The following is a 26,696-nucleotide window of genomic DNA, read 5'->3' as shown; positions in this document are numbered from 1 at the left end:
GATTTGTCAGCACAATGCTGGGATCATTGGTTTCACAAAAGATCTAAGATTTGCATCTAAGGATATCCTCCAACATTGAGGTTTTTTTAATATAACGTTAAGACTGTTCAAGGCAGTTTCACTATCGCGCTTAGCTTTCTTGTTAATTACAAGCCTGGGCACATGCAGCATGACACGTGACCTGTTTGATACTCATTTCCAGTCAATAACTTCCAAACCGAAATTGACGAATTTACTTCAGGTGAGTTGAAATTGGTTTAACGTCGCGTTCACGACTATTGCCCTAATACTGCGGAGTGCATGCACCTGTGTATATGTGTTAGTAGAGCGTAGACGAAGGTTTAGTTGATAAAAGTCAGTGATTAAATCTTTATCTTTCAAATAACAAAATTTCTTTTAAATGTTTGCGAAAACAAGTCTGATTAAAACGTAAAGCGGCATTTCTGAATTTGGTCAAGTGTTATCTTCTTGTATTGTCCGTGTGTTCACGTTGTGTTCACGTTGTGTCCCTCTGCTCAGTATTTGAATACCACTGATTTTAACCTGACGGTTCTCGACCGATCTTGTCTCATCTTCACAATGTTAGCAAAATAGCATCAGACCAAAGATTTTCGTACTTGATTCAAAACTCGTTTTTATTCCACCCATTTTTAATGTTCTTGGATCTTCCCCGTTTCAAAGCAGAAACATCTTTTGATTTCAATCACTGACAAAATTTTCTTGTAGAACATATCAGAAACTATTGCAGAACGTACATTCAACACAGAGTGCTCTTAGGCGTAAAGAAAGTCGCTCAATTTTGGAAAGCAAACACTATAATGGAACCAGACAATGATCGGCAATCCTAATTTCCTCTCCAATTCTTTCTTGTTTGAACATCAAACAGTGTATGCTGTACTATTTGCTGTGTACAGCCAGAGGTTGAGAGGCCGAGAGCTAACAAATACAAATTTCTTTTTGTGCTACACTCACACATATTCCTTACAACTCGGGGCTTTTTTATTCATGCAGAGTAATGATAAAATTGTCGTTGGAAAACACCCACCGCTTGATATAGGCAAAATAAGACAATGTAAATGTTGTCATCATTTAAAGCCGAGTGTTAAACTTGAATCAATTTTTTAAAATGTTTTTTATCAAACACTTCCCTTGATGTGTACATCTTTCAAACAACAGCTTCATTTAAAAAATAAATAAATAATACTTCACTTTGAATGTCGTAGGACTGCATAGGGCCTAGCAAGCTAATTCCAGGTATTTACAACTACATGTAGTACATTAATCTGACTGGACCATCTTAACGGACTGGATCAAAGCTGTGCGGCAATAATGAATAACTTTGTGCTGAGATATTGCTGTTTGTTATGCTTGATTTGAGAGAAGTACATAATAGCACATCGTTGTGAAATTTCGTGAGCATGTTTATCTCTCTTTGGCAAAATCCATGTGAGCTTACTGTCATGAGTCTCTGTTAAACATATCGATACCTTTTTCAACAGAATGTGTTCTACATGTCCTTGAAAAATACACGCAGCATTCGCGCCAACCACATGTTGAGAGAATGTCCCTGACACTAATTACCTTTATTGTTCCAAATGTAATGCAATGTTGTATACGTGTAGTCATTAGACGGCCTCAAAACAAATGTTACGTCATTTCTCAATATTCTATATGAATGCTGCACTGTTGAATTCCTGCGTGTATGGCAGGAATTGTGAAGTGTGGTGGTTTGCCATTTCAGGTGCCCCTTTGTGGACACGCTGTATCTGTGATTATAAGTATGGTAGCCCGGGTCTCGTTTTTTGTTTATCGTTTATTGTCAGCTGTTCTATAAGCTACGGTATCGTAGCTATTTACCGCCATGTGCCCTCAAGTTCGGAGCCATTGACCGTTAAGTAAACCAATCTATTTCGATTGAAAATGTACCCAAACACATATTCTAGGAATTAGCAAGAGTTGCCGAGGCAGTGAAGGTCGACTCTCTCATTCAAATCCATATTTATTTCATCAGAAGTGAACTTACTATCAAGCACAACCGCTAACAGACTAATAAAGGTTATTTAATGAACATTGGAGATTTACATTTAGTCGCAAAAACAGGTGCAAATTGCTTCGCCACAAAACTGTCTGCTCGTTCAATCGTGTCAACAGTTACATGAAATCGGAATAGGTTGCTGTGTGATGGCAGTGGGGTCGGTCCAGTCTATTACATTATCAGTGATCACAGATCCCAATACACCTTACTACACTAACAGGCATACTTAAAGACAATAACAAAGGTTTTCTTCACATTCCCGATATCCTGGTGGTGTTACGGCTTTGAAATGAACGGCTAGAGAAGCTTTCCTGATGATCCTACAATGGCAATAATTCGTGACAAGGAAATAAAAGGCAATCGGTAAGACGTGGTCTGTTTTATGGCTTCTGCTATCGGTGCCGATCTACAGTCTCTCGGATTAATTGTGTGTTACAATTCTCGCCTACTAGTATTAGTGAAGCAAGCCTAACACATCTACTGTCAACACTGTAACGTATTTATATGGCTTATAAAGTCAGTGTCATCCTCTTAAATTTGAAATGCCGAAATAACGATGTGTGTTAATTATCTATCTTTCTAACTGATAGTTTGCCTGCATGCACACTGTTCTTACAAAGAGTATTTAACAAGAATGGTGTTTACGTTTTAGTTCTATTTAGCACCACAGCACTGTAGCGTAACTAATACATGTACATTGTGAGAGACAAATCGTTGTAGCAGTGGACGGACAGTTGTATCGTGTATACCCCAAGATCGCGGTTTGTTGTTACAACAGAGAAAATTATATTTTGGTGATATAATATCAACATGAATGAATGCATATAACTAGATCTCAATTACAGAGCACTGAAACAAAGAGTTTCTGGTAAAATACGAAAATGATCGTTGTAGTGTTTCAAGGAGTGATTTCATTTCGGATAAAAGAAATATATTCTTTCCTGAATAAAAAGAAATGTAAAGATGTCTGCTACAAATGTTTGTTTGTTTGTTGTTTAACGCCGCACTCAGCAATATTACAGCTATATGACGGCGGTCTGTAAATAATCGATTCTGGATCAGACAATCCATGGATTGACACCCTGACAATCGATTCACGCGATTGGGATACGATGATATGCATCAACAAAGTCAGCGAGCCTCGCCACCCGATCCCTTTGGTAGCCCCTTACGACAAGCATAGTCGCCTCTTACTCTAGGCGCACCTACTCTACCCCGGATCTTCACGGGTCCTGCTATAAATAATATAGTGACGTACAATATCATGTGTTGCAGCTGTATCATTTGAATAGACGTAACTGCTACAAATGATATAGTGACGTCTATACATGCGCGCGTGTGTGTGCGTGCGTGCATAGTGGTGTGTGTGTGTGTGTCTGCTACTAGTGGTCCGAACTTAGGTCGGTTTTAAAGTGCTAGCCCACTGAGATACCATGCCGCAGCGTAACATGGATACCCCAATAAGACAGAGTACACTGACTCCGAACCAAACAGCCTTTTTTGATCATTTTATGCCGGACACAAGTACCATCTTTTAACGTATTTGGTATGACGTGGCCAGGGATGGAACCACCGAACTTCCTCTCTCTGGACAGACACTTCATGCGGTAGACCACGGATGCGGTCCTGTCATCTCCGCCATCTCCTTAATTCAGATCCCCAACCCACTAACACGATTTGACTGTCAGGAACAATTCACTCAATAAGGACCCGGTGTTATCTTGTGTCACGGTAGAATGGAGATGACACGTGGCGTGGTATAGCAGGGTTAAATCTATATCTACATCAATATTGGCACTCAAATTGTTTCGGCAGGGTTTCGAATGCGAGTAATTTCACATTCAATCAAAAGTTAACATTCTTTACGTTCTGGACCAAGATTCTGAGTAATGTGTCTACTATTTATCAGTTTTAACACGTGTAAAAGAAAGAACCTAAATTGTTTTCAGTTGTACTTTAATGTGATGTATCTCGGTGCACTTCGCAATAACAGAATGGGTCCTGGCGTTGAATATATTGAACGATTGAGTTCTCAGTAAAAGTGTTACCAACACACAAGAAAACAAACGTTCACCAAAGGATTACCCAAATTACCATTATCTCAGGGCTTTGTGTGTTAGATACACCACTTTCAAACGCCTCCTCCACGTCCATTATTGAATTAGCCCTGTCTTAATACACTGGTTAAACAGAACATCCGTGTGAAATTAAATCATATTTCTTCAATAACAACAAATGCGTGATGCATAATACATGTAGAAACCTATTTAATTAGTCTATGTCATTGTGAAAAATAAATCAATAAATGAGGAGTATGAATTATTGTTTTACATTTCCTATTCAGCACGTAGAGAATATCATCCTCGTGCCCGTTGATATCAGACATCTATCATCCAAAACTGGCCCCCACAGGAGATATCGCTTGGATGAGATCAAGCGATATCTACATTGTAGATATCGCTGCAATGAAATTGCATCACAATGCTTTGCAGACCATTGTGACATCATTGTTACCATGACGTCACAATCAAATGACATCACTAATTGCTCTGCTACTGAAGGTGCTAGCAATATTTTTTACACTTAAGACACTTCTAATTACTGTTAAAAGAAAAAGTTGGAAGAATGATGTTGGATGATAAAGAAAATCTCACCCTTGTGTCTTTTGATATCAAATATATCAACACTTGTTGATAAAAGAGGAAAAACTCCTCGGCAAGCCTTGGAGTTTCTCCACTTTTATCAACTCGTGTTGATATATTTGATATCAAAAGACATTCGGGTGAGATTCTCTGTATCAACACCAGTCGATAAAAGACTTGTAGAGGAGTTTTAATCGTTTATCCACCAGTGTTAATATATCTGATATCAAAGGTCACGAGAGTAAGATTCAATTTATCAGCAAAAATATTTTTTTCAGTTTGCAAACAGTAATAATCATTGTCTTGAGTGTAAGATACTACTATACAGAAAACAAGCTTCACCGACAAAGAGATCAGTGATATCATTTGATTGTGACGTCACAGTAACCGATGACGTCACAAAGGTCCGCAAAGCAGTGGGGTGAAATTTCTCAAACATGCGATATCTCCTGTGGAAACCAGTTCTGTTGATAAATAGAGAGTACTCCACGAGTGTCTGCCAGATACCATTTATCTAACAACTCGTTTTTAAAACGTACCTAACGTTTAGATTCATCTCACAAGATAAAGGTATATGACAGACAGGCACGAGTGCAGTAATCTGTTTCTTACACACCATAAAGCATTGAATCGACGCATATTTTGTCTATTCTCATGACCGCAGTTGCGCATTAATACAAGACACACCGGCCATGAGTGACGTCATCCGGCTTACTGCTTGCTGATCATACCTAGTGTCACCCTCGACAAACAAGTTTCCGCCATATCTGTGGAAAGGCGATGACGATAGTGCAAACTAGATAAGATCAAAGAACATTTATTAACACTCTAAAACCAGACACTGACGTAGATGCATTTGACCGAAGCACGTCAGTGTGTATGCATCACTTAATGTCTTTGCTTTTACAACAGTGAAAATATTTTGGAATAAATGTTTAGAACTCGTGAAACACAGGAAAATGCAAACATAGAAACGTTATTTACAAACTTGCCTGAGTGGAAAGATCTCCTGTCGTACACGATCACAGAGTGTGATGTAACCAAAACTACAACAGCATCTCCAATCACAACATAGACATGACGTCCTCTGGGCGCCTCGTAGGTATGCGCCCAGCATACACGTACGGTGTCTTGTTCATTGAAGTCGCCTCATTTATAGGTAACAGATACCGCATTGAGAGGAAAATATTAGTATGTATTGGGGAAAGTCGGACTCAATATACATGTGACGTATATATGTGATGATATTTGTCATATCATCATAGGTATATCATACAACGCAAGAAGCCAGAAACATTTCAGTCCCAACATTCAGACTGCGTTACACGAACATAAACAGGAACGTTCATCACAAGAAGCACCAGTGTTGGCAAGTACTATGTTCTTTAACTCATTTCCTGCGAGCACAATGGTGTGGCCTTTCAGTAGCACTATCTTCATACAAACCTATGACGCAACACTATTGAGGAAAACAGTAATAGCAGGGCTGAGTGGTGTTTAGAGCATGACTGGTCCATAACATCTCTTTCATTCATTCAGGAGGAACGAACATATATTATCTCCTAATGGAAAATGACAGAATACTCTGTTTTCTGGTGCGTTTCTTCTAATCAGGCAAGCTTTTCAACTGTGATAAATATGGAGCATGAGTTGTTTTTAGGCAACCTATCACATAAAGCATGCAATAAACGTCCAAATATACTTACGTACAGCTGTATTTGTATTGCTCTTATATACGAAAGTGCGTTTATCCTTTTCCCGCAAACACTGAGCAGGAGAGCTCTTTAGTAGATGGCGAAAATCTGATATCCACGTGACGTCATTCGATAAAACTGCCTTTGATCAAACCTATTTAGTCTACTGGTCTATTAGAAACTGCGCGTACAACAAAAAGACACGCGAATTTCTTCAGGAGCAAAACGGCAGCAGAAGAAAAATTATGTGAGATAAACGTGATTTGAAGATTTGCTATGCAAGACCACAGTGTACATGAACTGACGTAAATGACTACGACTGGGAGGACAATACTGGACTAGGCGTTAGAGCAGTGTCAGAAGGTCGTATGGGACTACGACAGAGAGGACAATACTGGCCTAGACAGTACAGTAGTATAAGAAAGTCGAATAAGAATATGGCAGCGAAGGGAATATTATCCGAAACAGAAGAGTAGTATAAGAAAGAACCCTTCTTTGTCATAAGGATGTCATTGGTCTATATGACTACACGAATTCTTGGTGGCACTGTAGAATGGTATTCCTAAAGTACTTGAGGGAAAATATCACCGCAATATTGACCTGCTAATTAAACCTGTCCAATTGCTTCTTTATTGTAGCAAGTTCCCGGTTCTCAATTAGATGTGGGATTATTCTGTGACAGCTTATGAAATAGGCTTGTGTTTTGATAGAGCTTTGCCATTATTGAGTGATAAGACACGGCTAATGTGGCGAGGAGATGGAACGCGAGCTGTCAACGAACGTGAAATCGAGCATTTTACTTGTCAATTACCTTGTCTGGCAGTCGGGAGTTGGAGATAGAGATAGAGGCTATTAGTGGTCACTGAGTGTTACAATTAATTAGAAACCGAATCTATCATTACAAAATCACCTAAGTCAGGCTTGATGCAGAATTAGTTGTGACTGGCGACAGAGTTAGGCCGCTTGGTTGACGTGGTACTTGTCAACCCCAGGCTATGTTCATCAATTCGGTTGGCATGACACATTACAGCTTTGCGAAACGCCTTTTCATGACATTAAAATGATAACACGAATATATGTGATACAATATGGCATGATTGTCGTAAAAGACATATCAATACCGGGTGATCATAACCATGCTCTGTTATTGTATTTCTGTTTTGTATAGTGCCGACAATTCAGACCTGTGAACACCTTCATACTAACCGTGTTAAAAGGTTTAGATATGATGTTGCAGTTGAGGAAGTAGACATTATATATCTATTAACACACAGGGGATAACTTTGTTACTTACTGAGGGATTTAGACCAATTTCAATATGTAGACACAAAGTCCAGATTAGCCACATATGTCACTATGAAGTCCATCTAAGGCCACATCGTCCCACTTACCATATGTACTTGTCTCAACGGCCTTGTAGCTTATCTAAGCTTAAAACCCGACCTTGACGGACCCAAGAAGGCTTACATCGATATCACACAAAAATAATCTTTTTTTTAAGTGTTGGTTTGTTGGTTGTTGTTTAACGTCGAACTCAGCAATATGACGGCGGACTGTAAATAAACAAGTCTGGAGCAGACAATCCAGAGATCGACTACGGGAGCAAGGAACCACGCCGTTGGGGTACGATGACACGCAAACAACCAAGTCACCGAGCCTGACCACCCGATCCACCCAGTCACCGAGCCTGACCACCCGATCCACCCAGTCACCGAGCCTGACCACCCGATCCACCCAGTCACCGAGCCTGACCACCCGATCCTCCCAGTCACCGAGCCTGACCGACCGATCAATTCAGTCACCTTACGATGGGCATAGGTTGCCGGGGAGTCATAATAACCCTCAATCCCAACGGGAATTATTTATAGTCAATAAAATCTTGTTATTTCGAAATACTTGGGACCATCAAACATACATTAGCAATTCTAATCTGCTTATTTTCCTAAACCATACATATAAACAAAATTCATTCTTTAAACCATACCTACTTGATAAAAGAATGGATCCTTTGGTTAAATCAACAATGTATTTGGTATAGTGGAGGTAAGCAGAACACAATAGCTTGTCTCATTTTAAAAGATGGTATTTTCTTTTTTGTTCATCTCATCTAGCGATCTGACAATTTGATATTTCCATGAGTGGCGAAGAAACAAGACGAAATGTCAAAATTTGTCAGGTTAATGAAATAGAAAAATAGAATTGGTCCCCAGTAAACTAAGCTTATCGAAGTAACCTATGCTTAACGTAGTAACCTATGTTTGTCGTAGTAGCCTATGCTCAACGTAGTAACCTATGCTTAACGTAGTAACCTATGTTTGTCGTAGTAACCTATCCTTAACGTAGTAACCTATGCTAAACGTAGTAACCTACGCTTGTCGTAGTAACATATGCGTAACGTAGAAATATATGATTAACGTAGTAACCTATGCTTAACGTAGTAACCTATGCTTAACGTAGTAATCTTTGCTTAACGTAGCAACCTATGTTTGTCGTAGTAACATATGCTTAACGTAGTTACCTATGCTAAACGTGGTAACCTATGCTAAACGTAGTAACCTATGCTTAACGTAGTAACCTATGCTAAACGTAGTAACCTATGCTTAACGTAGTAACCTATGATAAACGTAGTAACCTATGCTTAACGTAGTAACCTATGCTTAACGTAGTTACCTATGTTTGTCGTAGTAGCCTATGCTTAACGTAGTAACCTATGCAAAACGTAGTAACCTATGTTTGTCGTAGTAACCTATTCTAAACGTAGAAACATATGATCAACATAGTAACCTATGCTTAACGTAGTAACCTATACTAACCGATGTAACCTATGCTTAACGTTGTAATCTATGCTTAACGTAGTAACATATGCTTAACGTAGTAACCTATGTTTAACGTAGTAACCTATGCTAAACGTAGTTACCTATGTTTGTCGTAGTAACCTATGTTTAACGTAGTAACCTATGCTAAACGTAGTAACCTATGCTTAACGTAGTAACCTATGCTAAACGTAGTTACCTATGTTTGTCGTAGTAACCTATGTTTGTCGTAGTAGCCTATGCTTAACGTAGTAACCTATGCAAAACGTAGTAACCTATGTTTGTCGTAGTAACCTATGCTTAACGTAGTAACCTTTGTCTAACGCAGTAACCTATGCTTAACGTAGTAACCTATGCTTAACGCAGTAACCTATGGGGCGAGCAAAATTAATCCGGTTGGCAGAAATATGATCAACATAGTAACCTATGCTTAACGTAGTAATCTATGCTAAACATAGAAACACTAAGAAACACTAAGGGGCGAGCAGAAACGAAGACTTGGTTATTGCTCACCCTCATACTCCTAGACGTTGGACATTGCTCATAATATCATTCACTGGTTTTCTGGTGCATACTCCATTAAATACAGGCCGCCGTCAAATAGCTGGAATACTGCTGACAGTTATGTGACAAACAAACATTATTAGACTGATAACGTGTATTTCAGAATGTACATAGACTTTAAATTTGTAACATTACCTTTGTTTCAAATTGAAGATCACTGATTATTACATAAACATGAAAAAACATACAAGAAGTCCCTATGGATAATGCAGGATTTTTCTAATAATGTGACATGACATTCAAATGAACTAAATGTTTAATCCCAACGTTTAACCAACCCTGAATTAAACGTGAATATCATCAGCAAGGTTATGAGGGGCGTTCAATAAGTTTTGCAACTTGGGTATTTGTGTTCACACAAACAATGCCAACTTTAGGCAGGTGTGACACTAGTCATAACATCAGGTTGACACGTGTCATAAAAAGTTCCAGACACAACAATATGTTAGATGTGATGGCTTCATTCACTTAAGGGTGGTCACACTCATGGAATCTATTCGCCAGAAACGCCGTGGGATGTTAACACGTGGTATTATACTTTTGCATGACCACACTCCGGTTCACAAGTCGAGAATTGCACAGGCCGCCATATGTGAATGTGGATTCGAACAGTTAAATCACCCACGCTACAGCCCAGTCTTAGCCCCCAGTGACTATTTCCTGTTCCGGCAAATGAAATCTGCCCTACGTGGAAGACGCTTCCAGGATGACGAGGACAGAGGCGTGGTTAGAGAGCCAATCTGCGGATTTCTATAAAAGTGGTATTAAAAGCTTGAAGGGCAAATAGAATAAGTGTATTGAGGTGAATGGTGATTATATTGAAAAATAAAACTGCAAAAGATATTCTGCGACTTGGTCTTATATTGAGGTTGCAAAACTTATTGAACGCCCCTTGTATCTTCGGCGAATAATTTTAATCCGTTTTTAACTCATCTGAAAGTGAAGACAGTCTATGAAATTATGTGCCGTCCGCCTGTCAGTCATCCAGCGTTATCAATTTGGAAACTGCTGAAATTTAGTTAAGTGAACGATTATAATTATACGATTCAAATAGTATAAGATTGACGTTCAACTTCTACCATCGTAGATTATGATGCCAAAGGTTTGTTCTCCGTTCTGACAATAACTTGTTCCAAATGAGCCAAACTCAACATGGGCTCTAATGTATAACCAGAACGAGAAGATCAGGAAAAGTATCAAAATTAAATTAAAAAGAAAATAGGTTTAGAAAGTGTCGAAACAATAAAAGTTAAGTTGTGTCATTATTTATTTCAAACACTCGCAGTATCTATAGACATAACAAAGCTAACTTAGTAGGTAATTTTAGCACAATAAGAAGAAACATTGGCAGAAAAAGCTATAGTAATTTATCTGAAAATGAATAAGTTATTATGAACAAGCTACTTGCAATTTGAATGAAGTTCAAAACAGTTTATATCAAACAAAACACAAACACACCAATCACAAAATATAGCTGCTAGTGTGGTTGTGTTTGTTTTAAATTTTAACACGCTCCGGATGAAACGAAGATGTGTAAAGAGTTTGGAACTTACCTGATGGGGAGAGAGAATGTATCCGTGGCAGTGTCAGTGCTTGGTGGGCGCGGTGTTACTGCCGACAAAGTAGACAAAAATATACCTATGAAGCAACAGAGTTGACGTATAGCATTCGAGGCCATGTTCCCTGGACAGTTCGTGTGGACGGAGGGAGGTGAGATGCGCCAGCCGGCCGCAACTGCCCTGCGTTCTGTTTAAATATATAGCCAGTTCATCCTAAATGGATTGATAGCAACAGGGTCGATGAAACCACGTGGCGCCCTAATGGGCGGGGCAGACTTGTCACCTGTATATGTACATTAGCATACGGACGAACGGAGTGGTGTCGATATTGATTCGGCTCGGGGTAAAATTGGATTAAGATCAATGGAAACTGTTTTATCAGTAATTTACAGTTATCCAATACCGTTTCATTAACTGCAGCGTATGGGTTCGGCGGTGGCATCAGCCGCATACGGTTTTATAACAGGCAGGCTATACCTGTAATGAAAATTATGCTGGGTTGTTCTATAACTTAAATGTTACTGAAGAAGCTGGACAGAACTTTTCAAAGTCGGTTAACATACCATTACGCCGCGCATATACTGCGGGTGGCATTTAATGAGAAGTCTTTGAAGTATTCGATCCGGTGGACTTCTCTGAACCTTGTCTCCTTGATAGTGTACCCTTTTCGTTGCAAAACAAAACGACTTGACTATCACAAGTCTTCTTAATTATTGGTACCATTTTGACGATAAGTTGCTGTTCAGACGTTGGACAGCTGTGTGCTTGGTGTAGACCAACCATATACAAGAAGCAGATGGTGATGCATGTCATTCAAATGTAACAACACAATTGGCATCAGTATAGTAGATGTGCGCAACAGCAAATTACCTTAGCGGTCCCTTCATTATAGATTGCACTGTACTCTTCAGTAGGATAATGACAATATGTGGAAAGTAGTTGTGGCGTGAATAGGTAAGAACATCGAGAGCAAACGTTTTGTTTGATTGTTTTTTGTTTGAAGCCGACCCCAAATATATTCAAGCTATATAACTTAAGAAAGGTTTAAATAATCGAGTACGGGTCAGAAAATCCAGTGAATGATATTGTTAACAGCTATCACGCCGTCGATGTTCGATGACAAGCTATCCATCCGGTCCATTCCATCGCCTCGTCACCAGACCTATTCTAACCCGGAACACCCGCGGGGCTTGAGAGCACAGGTACAAAATAGCTGCATATAGACATGAGAGAGAATGTTGTCGACATTGCTATTTTGTAAAACCTTTTGACAAAGTCCGTTATATAGTGTTTTACTTACTAAATCAGTAACAGACACTGACATGTTAAGTCTTATGTCAATTCATTTTTACATTTACAGCATACTAAGTATATAAATCCTATTAGGTCACATTGGTTGACGCGATTTTTTCACGTGTTGTTCGATGAAAACGCCATGTATTGGTCGCCATGTTGCTCTTTTCTCATAGACGATAACTACTTCTAGCTTAAAAGTTAGCATTAAAATACTATTTTGACTATCTCTATACCTGGCTAATTCGTCAGATGTCTTTGACGTCCATGATTCAGGTACTATTATTTAATTTACTTTTACTAGGATTATTAATGTTAAGTTACATATTCAAGTATCTGCCTTTGATTATTGTCATAACACCACAAAATGAAGCCATTGATGCCAACATTTATCAGAGTTTTTGTAGAGTTTTTTTTATTTGGAACGGACGGACGGCTGACACTTACTAGGTCCCTGTGTGGACCATGCCGGTGGAACTATGATTTCAGTTAGACTGAATCTGTGCACAAAGTGGTGTCGTTGGCTATTTGAACTGTGATCGGAATATGTTCGTGACCAGGATCCAGATTGTGTCCGATCGGTGGAGTTTTCTGTATCACATTGAGTATTCACCAATTTTGCTTTGCCACGATTATGTTAGTTTGCCAGATTGTATTCGCAATTGTGTAAATATTGAATAATTGTAGGTTTTGGTAATAATTAGATATTGTTAATAGTGAAACTGAGTTGGGTCCTTCCTTTTGTTACTTGAGACACCGAGTCAGTCGTAACAATACGTATTGCCATAACGTCTTTACTTATTGATCTTCAGCATTCGAAAACTAGTTTTCAACTTAAAGGTACATCGATTATAAATACATAGTGTGACCTTATCATTATTACTTCTAATAAAATACATCATTGTGATATTCTTAAATAATTCACACTGTCCTGACACAAGAAGGGACATACTCAGATAAAATATTATTAGTGTCCTTGTAACCAATTGTAATAAAATATATAGATCTCTTCCAAAGTCTTATTTTTCTCAAACTACTCTCTGAAGAATAAGTCACATATATCTGGGCTGTCAAAAAATAAACCTTGGTTAGAATGCGAACAAGAAGACGAATGTTTGGAACTTGAAATACAACCTACACCTAAATTGAACTTGCTCAATAAATACAAACTAAAACACCCTGAATAGCATACGTCTGGCAGTTGCCTATTGTACAAACACATGTTTATGTCAAAACATTAAACTTTGATGACTTAGGCTGTGGAAACGATCCTAATCTACATATGACACAGATACCAATTTGTTGCCTGTAAACGCATAATCTAATGCTATGAATAGTGTGAGTGGCAGCATGTGAATGAGGCCCTCGTAAAATCGCGAGCTTTGGGTAGTAGTCTGCGGTTGCCAGTCCCTACCTCACTTCCGGAGAAAAGAATTACATCATACGAGGAGTTTCGAGAGGTTTGTGGAAGGCTGGCTGTCTCAATATAAGAGTGAGCGAGCTGTAAAATCATTCCGGATTCAAGAACGGAGCACGTGCCACATTCAAGACATTCGACAGTAACTACATTCTGGACATTCGTGAGGGCCCCGATATTTATTCTAGGCCTTTTATGTATTACTGCTGCCACATATATGGAATGGAAAATACAGTAAGGGAACGCATATTTCATCAAGCCATGATTAGTATGGACAGCTGATTGCAAACATACAACTGCAATAAGTGAACAAAACGCAGCAACGAAACGCACAAGTATGGGGAAATCATGTGTCAACAACGGGTGGTACACGTAGACACAGAGACAATGCTCATGTGCATCGTCAAACGTCGCGTGTTTTCGTTGTGAAAATATGCCAAGACAATAGATGAGTACAACACAGTAAGGACAGTTAATTGGTAGCATCAGGTCCGGAAACTCAATATGCCTGGCTGCAACGGACTGTTAGAAGTCAGTGTAGCGTCACGACTATGGAACCTCTTTAAGCAAACCGGGGACGTTGTTGTGATGGAAAGTGGTTCATGATAGAACATGGACGCAAGCCAAAGACAACCCCTCGTGGCGATCGCGAAATAGGCTTTGATCGCAGCAGGGACGTAATCGCGGACGGGGCGAGTGTTTGAGTTTCAACAGGACACACACTGCTCAAGTCTCGATGGATATGCTCCACAGTTGTGTTACAGGTCCCGTACTGTACACAACCCTGCGCGCCCATCCTGCTCGGCCCGGTCGTCAATCACCCAGGCCCCTGGGACTGACAAATATGAACTTGGAAATGGAGATGGCGGACTTATGTCAAGAAATTACAATTGTTGAGAGTCCGTCCAATTCTCAAGAGAACCAGCCCAGTTCTCGGAAAGGGTCAGCCCAACCCAACTGAAGGGAATCCCTTCACTGTGGTCACCAGAAAAACTGCCAAAAAACAGCCAACATGACATAGTCAAGCCTCACTAAATGTCCCTTACCGTTTTCAGGACAGATACACGTTCTCCGGAACTAGAAACAAAAAAAATAATAATAGATTATAGCGTTCAAGACAGTCAGTCCCCGCCCACCTTAGTCTAGGTGGTAAGGACATTGAAACTATGCCATACAGGAAAAGGCCAAGCCAATGCGCAAACTGTATGCTCTATGGACATACAAAAACATCATGACAGCAAACCTACGCCAATACTTGTCAAGTTCCTGTCTTACCGCAGCAAGAAGGCAATCCAAGCTTAAGTCAAACAAAGGGAAAATATACATCTACGACGATTTGACAAAATACAGATCAAGGACCGCTGCCACAGCTCGAAAGCTACAGATGGAGAGTAAAATAACCGGTACGTGGACCAGCGACTGGGAGTTGATTGGTTGGTTGGTGGGGGTGGGAGTGCGTGGAACGCCCAAACAATGGATACTAAAACCTGGTAACGAAGTTAGTCAATATACAATGTAGTGTTTTAAAGCCTAAATACACATGATGGTCACCGGAAAAATGTGTATAATAACTAAGTTGCATGTTATCTTCTTGATAACTGAGGTGTGTGCTATTCTCTATGTGTATCAAGTTCCGGATATTTCTAATTGTTCTTTGTATAAACAAAGTGTTTTTATCAGAAATTGTGTAAAGTCACCCAACATCCGCTAAATCGGCGATTATGATTTCAGTTTGTTTTGATTTTTGTCATTTACATGGATTTAAGGACAAATATAATTATCCCTCTTACACCATGGGGATTAAGTTATTAATAATCAATGTATCAAACATTTATAAGTTGATAGCTGTTTGCACGTTTAGATTTTATAAACCAATAAGGTTTCAGTTCGCTATTGCACATGAAAAACTTAATGTGCGTTACGGGTGAAGGTTAATATTTTATTTGTAGTATGTGGGTTATAAATCATGATAAATACAACGTATTTACATACTTTAGTAACTTAGACATAGTTATACTTTTTAAATACGTTTAAGTATAATTAATAAGTAAGCAACGTTACTGTACGAATCAACACTCATGAACTCAATGCATGATATCGGATGCACGAGCATGTATGTTCTGCAACTAGAAGCGTTTTACTATTATTTGTGGTAACATAATGATGAGAGGGCTGGTAGTTTTTCGATGTTTCCGAATCGGGTACTGGGTTATGTACAAGTTATTGAAGTCACCCACATATAAGGGTTCCGTAAATAACTGTTTCCCTGTTCTTTCAGATATATTTTCTTACCTGCGGTAATGGTAATTATCTCATTCTCAATTTTGCTTTTTATTTGTTTGTTCGTTTTGGTAATTTACTGTTCACTTAAACAAAAAGAATTGCCATTTGACTTCATTATGTTCACATGCCAAGCTAGCGCTAATGTGTATTTTATGATACTTGTAGATTTGAATTTGTTAGAGCCCACTGTGTTATGAACTCAGTTCATTCGATGGCAGTTGATATAGCACAATACAGGCAATCGGTGGGCTCCTTTGCAGTTTATCTTCAAACTTACAACGAATCAAAATTTAAAATCTTCATGCATTTCTTAAAGTCTCTCTGCTTATATAATTCATCAGTTTCAATTTTCCTTCAATAATTCTCCTCTGCTGGAGAGATGTTCACCTTAACCCTGAACCCTTAATAAGCACAGATGTAAAGCTTATTCGTCCAAACGTTCGTAGTATTAAAGACAAACAAGATATCCTTGAAGTTGAACTTAGACATTATGATGTAATTTTATACACACGGTTACACACGGGTATACACGACAGCGACATAATTATTCCTGGGTTCCAGGTTCCAGTTAGGAAAGACAGGTCAACTCGAGGGGGGGGGGGGGGGGGGGGGGGGCGTAGTTATTAACGTTAGAGATAATATGTATGCCAAATATACTGAACCGCAAAAAAACGTCACCATGGATAGATATATGAGAAACTATATTTGTCCAAACACTGTTAACATACTTTGAGACATATTAAAAAGATGAAACTTAGCAAAACTGATCATCAAGGTTGAAATTAAAGTGTCAAATGTTCTTATAGTGAAACACAACACTAGTCTCTGAGAAAATGGCATCACAAGTCAGTATCTCGTGTGTCCGCCATGTGCATTGATGACTATCGTGCAACGTTGATACATGGAATGGATGATGCGGTTGATGAAGGCCATAGGCACTTGAGCCCACGCTCTGTGGAACGCCTGACGCAGTTCAGCCGTCTTTGATTCTCGTCCCACAGGTGCTCAATGGGATTTAAATCGGGACTGAGGGCAGGCCACTGCATGGTTCTGGTGCCTTTCTGCTGGAGGAAGTCTCTTGTTGCTCTCGCAGTGTGGACACGGGCGTTATCATGATGAAACTCGTGGTAACGGCGACGTGCCAAATGAAGTATGGGGTGTGGTCTCAAGACTTGATCAATGTACCGAGCTGCTGTGACACCATTGCCTCTCCCAGGCCGACCCTCTGTGCAAGACCTATTCCACCCCACACCATGCATCTGCATCTGCTGTTGGGATACAGTAAGGGCTCTCGTCTAAGAAGAGGACTCGTCTCCGCCAATGCTGGTGTCCGCACTAATGTGCCCATGGTCTGTCGAGCAGTTTCCGTAGCAGTAACAAACCGATCTTGAAGATGCTGCCGCTAAATCTGACGATCCTGACTTCGGATAGTGACCCTTGGTCTTCCACTACGTGGTCGGTCATCTGTAGTGTTGATGGTCTGGTACCGTTGCTGGAGCCTGTATATGGCCTTTACGTGGACTTGAAATGCATTGGCTACTTGCCGGGCGGTTTGTCCAGCTTGCAATCGTCCAAGGGTTTGGTGTCGCTGATTTCTTGTCAATCTTGGCATGTGGTAGCAATTCAATAACGAATGAATGTTATCCGATCTGGGTGGATTTTTATAGGGCAAGAAATGGGGGAACGTATATGCATTTCAATTTGCAGGGTACTCACGTGAATCGGGTTACCATGGCCGTTTTCGTGATGCGTTTGGGCGAACGGTTTTATTGTCATCTGTTTTGGGGTTTTTTATCATCAAATTCATTTTTCCGGATAAGGTAATGCTAAATTTTAGAAACCTTGACAAAAATTACCCAGATATTTAAATTACAACTTTTCATGCAATGTTACTTGGGGTGACGTTTCTTATTGCGGTTCAGTATATATGGATCAACTTCTTATTGTTGTTCTAGAGGCGATATGGGTACATGTTAAATGCAAAACTCGTGATTATGTAATTGGTACTGTTTATTGCGCAGATAAGAATGAAGCGTATTGGGAACTAATTGATCAATAAATAGAAACGCAGTTGATATGAATATGTACACTGTTTTGAAAACTATCATGACTATTTTCTGCACCGGTGATTTATTTGGAGTGTGCATTGTTTTTAAAAGGCAGGAGTGATCGCTCTTTGAAAACTAGTATTTTTGTCTGTCGTACGCTGCGTTCTCAGAAGAGCAGATGTACCAGGGCACAAGCATCCAGTGTCATTCTTATGAAGGTTTGTTTGCGGAGAATTCACTCTTCAGGTACGATATTTATAAGTTGAATATTTCCCACTAATAATGTGTGGGAATTTGGTTGATGTAAGTTCTGGTAATATTGTCATAGGGGGGAAACGTGCATATCTAGGCAGATCTCAATTGTCCAGAAATGTATAGTTTTGCTCATTTAATTTAGTTTGAATCAAAATGCACCTTCAGCAATGTAATAAACTGATAATCATAGCAACATACCGAGAGTCCATAATGAAAAGTCAGTGTCTTTTCTTTGATGAGAAGGTTTCCTTAGCGTGTAGGGGTGTGATGTCCTGGGCAGGAAATGTAAGTTCTTTCATTAATTAACGTGTTTGGTATCACTAATTAACCTTTACTAATTCATGTTGAACCAACACAGGATGATTTCTGCAAGTGGATATTCGCGAATGTCAAAGGGCTGACACGATACGTGTTAATAACTGTCAAAGCGCTTCTAAAATTACAACACATACTTTACATCTATAGACTAGTATTATATCTACCTATATAACACTTTAGTGTATCATATTGCGGAAGAAAACACGGTGCTAAAAGTGAAGCTCTTTTCCCTCTACATTCTCTCTATCAGAAGTGTTTGGCTTGTGTTTGGTCCGACTTGGTCCGGGCGGTCAAATCTTCTATAAACACACAGATCTATCTTCAAATGTGTTTACAGCTATAGATTAGTGTTCCTTTATACCACTTTAAAATGTCACAGATCGCAGTTTTTTAGAAAACAAGGGGCTCAAAGTGAAGCCCTTTTCCCCTCTACATTCTCAACAGGTCTCTATCAGAAGTGTTTGGCTTGTGTTGGGGTCAAAATCAACTTTAAACACACAGATGTATCTTCAAATGTGTTAACATCTATAGACTAGTGTTATATCTTCCTATACACCACTTTATAATGTCACAGTGTGTCGCATTTAAAGAAAACTGGTCCGCTATTTAAAAGTCAAGCAATTTTACTGTATTTTCTTAAGAAAATCTATGTCAGAAGTGTTCGGTTCGGCTTGGCCCGGGCTGTCAAAATCAACTTAAACCTCACAGATGTATCATCAAATTGATTCACATCTATAGATTAGTATTATATCTACCTACATACCACTTTATAATGTCACGCTGCATCGTATTTAAAGAAAACAAGGTGCTCAAAGTGAAGCATTTTTACTGTATTTTCGTAAGAAAATCTATGTCAGAAGTGTTCGGTCCGACTTGGCCCGGGCTGTCAAAAAATCAACTTAAACCTCACAGATGTATCATCAAATGGATTCACATCTATAGCTTAGTATTATATCCACCTAAATACCACTTTATAGTGTCTCAGATCGCTGTACGTAAAGAAAAGAAGGTGCTCAAAGTGAAGCCCTTTCCCCTCTACATTCTCAACATAGTCTCTATCAGAAGTGTTTGGCTTGTGTTTGGGTCAAAGTCAACTTTAAACACACAGATGTATCTTCAAATGTGTCAACATCTATAGACTAGTGTTATATCTTCCTATACACCACTTTATAATGTCACATTGTATCGCATTTAAAGAAAACTGGTCCGCTAAAGTCAAGCAATTTTACTGTATTTTCTTAAGAAAATCTATGTCAGAAGTGTTCGGTCCACCCAATATAGAAAAGACAGAAAAAGACTTATGCCTGGTAATAAGGGAGTAGGACTGATCACTCTTGTCCACGACAGCTGTACCTCCAAAAATTTCGAATCAAACGTAGGAAACCTTGAAACCCAAGTAATCTCCCTAAAACTAGCAAATGGCTGTGAATTACGCATTGCTACAAAAAGAGCTAACGAGACCAGCTCAAATACTAGGCAAAAATGGGATAATCCTTGCTGACGTTAATGCCCACAGTCCTTTATGGGAAGACAGGAATGATTCATGCAAATATGGCAAAATGGTAGAGAAATGGGTTTTAGATGACAATATCATAACTCACACACATTATGACCAAGTCCACAAAACGTGGAGTTCAATTGACCTCATAATTGCCACCTACAACCTCGTCTTACATTGCCAGTGGCAAGTCCATGAAGACATGATGAAGCGATCACCTTCCTATACTCACCTACATAGGTAGTCCACCACAATTAGAGGAACAACCAAATCCTCAGCCCACATGGGACTATGCAAAGGCTGATTGGTCTAAATTCAGGAAGGAATGTATATCATTCAAATCCTCAGAAATTGCCTCGGATAATCCTGATCTTTTTGGACAAAATCTCACCTCAGCAATTATTGCCGAAAATTCAATTTAAAAAAAGACCACAAAACTGGCAAACTATGCTGCAGTTATCCCACTTCTAAAGCAAGGGAAATACGAAGCCCTACGAAACTCTTATCAACTGAGCTCACACACCTCAAACATGTGCAAAGCTGTGTAAGCCATGGTTACAAAAAAGGCCCATGCATCACCTTGAAACTGGCAACCACACCAAACCTGATCAATTTGTTTGTTTGTTTATTTGTTGTTTGACGCCGCACTCAGCAATATTCCAGCTATATGACGGTGGTCTGTAAATAATCGAGTCTGGACCAGACAATCCAGTGATCGACACCGTGAGCAAACCTGAACAAAGCGGCTTCAGGAGGAGACACTCATGTTTAGATAATATTTTAAGACTGGAAAATGAAATAAAAAATAGCTCTATTAAACAGCCGCAGTATTTCTAGACTTCAGCAAAGCTTCTCACAAAACTCCTCACAAAACTGGCACAAAATGGAGTAGAAGGGAACATGACAAACTTCATAGACAGGTCGCTGTCTGTTAAAATAGGGAATAATCAATCTGATCCCATGTCACTGGACAATGGCACGCCACAAGGCAGCATTATAAGCCCCACCCTGTTTAACATCATGATCTTTTTGATCATGTTAACCCTCCTACCCAAACGTCAAATTTCGGTGATGACGGAGTAATATGGGTAAAGCAGACATATTTCACAAAAAATCCGTCAGCCCTGATCCGTCAGTAGATCAATGGTGCAATAAATGGGGGTTCACCCTTTCAAGTGAAAAGAAACTATGGAGTTCTATTCAAATGCAGGGGGAAAGATGCTATGATATCCCGTGTCTCCATAAAAGGCTAAACAATCAAATTCGAAAAATCTGCAATATTTCTAGGAGTGTTCCTTGATAAACGCCTCACTTGGCGCAAACATATAGAATTCGTGGAAACCAGATGTCGAAAAGACCTGAAAGTATTACAGGCAATTTCAGGCGCATCTCGGGGCACAACGAGGGACACTCAGCTGGACCTCTACAAATCACTTATCAGATCAAAAATAGACCATGGTTGTGAAGCCTTTCACTCCGTATCAAATACTGTCTTGAGCCGCCTCAACAGAATACAATACAAATCCCTAATGCTGGTCACAGGTGCAGCAACAAGCACTTCACTAGAAGCACTACAAGTAGAAACAGGAGAACTCCCATTGAAATTAAGAAGAGAGCAGGCAATATTATCGTTCTGGGGACGAACATCAAACCCATTTGTGAAAGAGATATAGCAAGACAAAAACACCCGAGATGAAGCCCTAGCTCGGAAACAAATCACCCAATAAAGCCATCTGGAATATTAGTATGAGAACTCATCCGAAGTCAGAATTGTGATGCTATTCAGCCACCAGAAAGTCACTACAAAGAATTACACCCTCCCTGGACTTTAAAAAGTCCCAAAGTTGACACTGCTTTAACATCAGAAGTCACTAAAAAAGAAAACCCAACCCTACTACGACCAGTAGCTATCACTAAAGTTCAAACTGCTTGGGACAGCTAGGCCCATATATACACTGATGGATCCAAGAATCCTATCAACAACAGTGCTGGTTACGGGATCCATATCCACAGCTCCAAACCCCAAGCACATTCGGTTCGCCTGCCGGATGGTCAGTCAGTATTCACTGCTGAATTGGAGGCAATTCATCATGCACTGAAACTCATACCGGAACCACCAGAAAGCAAAGGCAGTCGTCCAATCAGACTCGTTAAGTGCACTTCAAGCCATCAGCGGCAGAAACTCCAACTCTAGGCCAAACTAAGCCAATAACATTCTATACGAAAATATAAAAATATCGGACCAAGGGCAACAGGTTGAGCTGTGTTGGATCCCCTCTTACATAGATATTCATGGAAATGAAAAAGCAGACACACTGCCGAAGCTTGGTCAAGACAAAGCAGAGATACAGCCTATTCCCTTTAGTAAACTAGAGATAAAAAGCAAAAGCAAAAGCAAAACATCCATAGCCCAAAGATGGCAAGCCCAGTGGGACGCAAGTAAGAGCAGCAGATGGCTAGACAAAATTCAACCCATGATCCATCAAAAGCCAAACTCCTACTCAAATGAAAAGAAAGTTGAAATTGCCATCTCACGCCTCAGACTCGGTCACAAAGAGCACTATGACAAGGTTTGTTCATCTTGTAATCAACCTTGAACCCATTGCTCACTTGTTACTGGAATGTCAAGACCACGCCCCAGTTAAAACAAGAACTGCAGTTAGATCTGCTATCTGTTGTAGATCTCCTGAAGCAAAGAGATGCAATAGCCAAGGCCAAACTAACTCAATTTCTGAGAGATAGACACATCTATAGTCTATATACCAACACACAACGGGCCATAAAGGGAAAAACTAATTGCTGGTGAACACAAAGCCACGTAATCAGGAAGAAAGACAGCGCATGATGTAATTTATGAACTCACAGCTGGATGTAATTCATAAACTCAAAGTCTTTGATTTGGTGACTTGCCTGTTGATAACCCATGCAACAGATTGAAGTTAACACTAATGTTCACATTCTCGTTAACCATATTATAACTAGAATGTTCCTCGGAATTATATGTTATCAGCATTCTTGGCGTTAAATTGGTGTGTGGCATGAACAGTCACTTGCTTCCTCTGAGACCAGATCCATCAAGTTTTTCAACAGCCGACGTGATGTTAGGTCACAGACAATACCCAACCCTCCATTCTTCAGTGTCGTCCTCGTTTTCAGGGCCTTAATCTTTCGTTCGTTTCAACAAATGTTGCTTTTATTGGGTGTTGTCTGTCTGCACCCTGATTTTAGCACCAAGGCGGTGGACACTGGAGACTTCATGACTTCCCAAGTTCTTGTCATTCACAAATTCTTTGAGTTTACCAGTTACCATTTGCTTATATATCGGGGTTCTCATCACTAGAATCCGGTATGCGGTATATAAGTGTGTTGTCCCACCGATTCAGTCACTCCAAGTTGTCAAGGTACTTGTCGCAATCTGCCATCCTATTTTGCACGATGACCCCATATTTTCAGATATTCTCATTTACATGTGAGAAACAAGATTCTGAGAAACTTGATGATGATGATGAGGATAAGGCAAGGAAAATAATCAAGAAATGGGCTCCTGAGGAACTGGGTGTATTTGTTTGACATATGTTATGATGAAGTTGTGTGTAAATATCCTAATTGAATGACTACGAGTGATATCCATGAAGGCATAAATGTACTTGCTAACTTATTTTGTGATCAATTAGTTTCCGCAGCAGATCAACAAGAAACTATGGAGTTCTATTCAAATGCAGGGGGAAAGATGCTATGATATCCCGTGTCTCTTTTTCACAGCAAAATCATCACTTACAAAACAAATTGAAACGTAAATCTAAACAATACTTTGATGGCAACTGTAAATTTAGCAGCTCGCAAAGACCACCATAAAAGGATTTTTTTACAGAAGAGTAAAACGCGAAAGTACTAAGGTACACGTCTTCGCTGCAAGTGATAATTATATTAATCTTAAACATTCTAATTGTAACTATAAAAATAGTTCCACAGTACGGTAGATCACCTGGATACGTAGTCAACATTTAATATTGTTAACAACACAGCCACTTGAAAAAGTAGTTGTTAGCGTTGCTATTCACATATTTTCTGAGCACTAAAGTATTAACAATATGAAACAAATAACGAAATGTCAACAATATTTCCATATTGAAAAACAGATACAAACCTCTTGAATACAGATGTCACCATCTGTTAGAACAAGCATTTGAGGGTTCAGCTTCAGTGGTCAAGTGGTTCTAAGGAGACGTTTACAGTGCAAGAAAATGCATTTTGGGAAACGTTTAGGGCATGTTCGTAAGTGCAAAGGTCTAATAAATGTGAAAAATCAAGTATCATGAAACGTGTAACATATGTTGATCCCTACTACTAACTTCCTTTTGCATTTTGAACACAAATGACTGAGAAATGACCATAAACAGCATATTCAAAACTGATTTGATTTATGACATCACATTTTCACAAGAGTTCCTACTTTATTGACTATAACTTAACAATTTGAATATCATCATAATGTGATGTGTGTTTGAGCCTGATTAAAGCCCATGTACCAGTCGAGTTCGGAGGCTTCTACCTTGATTGGTTAACAATGACCGATGTGGAGGATACATTCTGCAACATCCAGCCAAGTGACAGCCAGGATAAAGCAATCTATGACGAAGGCAGGCGTAAGCTGGGACACAAAGACAAAGCGTCATTCCAACAATCTTTGATTGAGATATACCAGAGTGACCCACGTGAGCTAAATCACATACCTGAAAGTATTTACGACCATGCAAAGGATACATGCAATGATTTTCCACCGTGGAAATAAGTATCCCCTTGGCCCAAGAACAATGATAAACAGAATGTATTCAACAAATACTCGCCTAATATATACTACATATTTCAATATGTGGAAGGTGACATACCGGATCATGTCCTACAATCAAAGGCACTTAGCCGCAAGTATAAATCCATGGGAAACCAGTATATGTGTACGCCTAATGCAGAGGATGACGATACAACTGAGCGGACTGCAGCTGACGTCATACCATACGGTGAGAGTGTCTCAATATCCATTATTCTCAGCCATGTGGGACAGATAAAACAGTGCATGACTCGTGGAAATGATATGGTTGAAAACAAAATAGCACAAATGGAAAACAAATTCACCAGCGAAACGAAGTCACTGAAGGATACGATCCGTGATAAGGACACACTTGTCAATGAAGTAAATAACAAACTGAGCTACATTAAGGACAGACCCATGGAGCTGAGGGCAGAGTTAAAGTTGTGCGATCAACCAAACGAATCATATCGTGATCATATAATTGAACTGGAAAATGAAATGCTTCAGTTGGACTACTCCGTTGATTCCAAACTGAAAGCCATTGAAAACAAGATAACCACTATATCAACAAACAGAAAAAATAAACATTGGTGAAAAGAACACAACGCAACTGAGCTCATACAGTCGAATCCCATAAACCAGATGGACCATCTACCACAACTCCAACATCATCGATGTCAAATACACCTGATCTCAACACCGGTGTAGGCAGACCAGCGCAAGACGGACAGAATTCGTCTGTACACCCAGACACCCAACGTCGTGAACCTGAGAAAACATTTACCCAAGATAACATTGTTACGACCAAGGTTAATCAAGACACAATTACCTTGATCTAACTGAACGGAACTACGACTATGACTTCACCTACCAGGATGAACATCGTGGAACAGGGCCGTGGCAACAGGTGATTGAGCTCGAGCAGAACCAAAACTTTCTGTGGTATCTATATGAAATTGATACATATCTTGACTCGTTTCACGACTATAATCTGTCTTGTCAGCCTGAAAATGTTGACACATACAGCGCCCATATAAAACACCTTTTCCTTGCAAGTTCTGACCCTTGAAGATCTGGGTTAGAATAGGTCTTCAGCAACCAATGCTTGCTGTAAAAGGCGACTATGCCTGTCGTAGTCGACGACAAACGGGACCGCTGACTTGGTTGATGCATCTCATCGTATCCCAATTGTGTGGATCGATGCACATGATGTCAATCACTGGATTGTCTGGATGTGAATTACTCTTTAACATCAATTATCAAAAGCCGATCTGTTGGAAGGCACGCATAGTATAGGGTCTTGGTAAAAGATCATCATCAGAATCGACTAATTAATGCGAATCTTGGACAATTACTTCAAATATTGATAAATGCGAAACGTCGTGTATGCAACCTGAACTGTAGTTTCTTAACTTTACATAAAAGGAATTGGTGCGTCCATGGCAAGCCCTGTCAAATCAAAGGCAG

At 39.6% G+C, this 26,696-nt stretch overlaps 1 protein-coding gene across 1 annotated transcript in view; it reads right to left on the bottom strand.

The window, feature by feature from the left end:
* The window catches only part of LOC124110742, a 76,251-nt gene extending 64,744 nt beyond the window's left edge, over window positions 1-11,507 (bottom strand). Inside the window, exon 1 of the mRNA XM_046470111.2 lies at window positions 11,302-11,507. Within this exon, the coding sequence (XP_046326067.1) occupies window positions 11,302-11,426 (125 nt within the window). The 5' untranslated portion in view covers window positions 11,427-11,507. The remainder of the gene's footprint in view (window positions 1-11,301) is intronic.
* Window positions 11,508-26,696: the final 15,189 nt, after the last annotated feature.

Source organism: Haliotis rufescens, unplaced genomic scaffold (assembly GCF_023055435.1).
Source record: "Haliotis rufescens isolate VD_foot unplaced genomic scaffold, xgHalRufe1.0.p SCAF_6, whole genome shotgun sequence".
Classification (NCBI taxonomy): Eukaryota; Metazoa; Mollusca; class Gastropoda; order Lepetellida; family Haliotidae; genus Haliotis; species Haliotis rufescens.
This window is presented reverse-complemented; position numbering and strand designations above follow the sequence as displayed.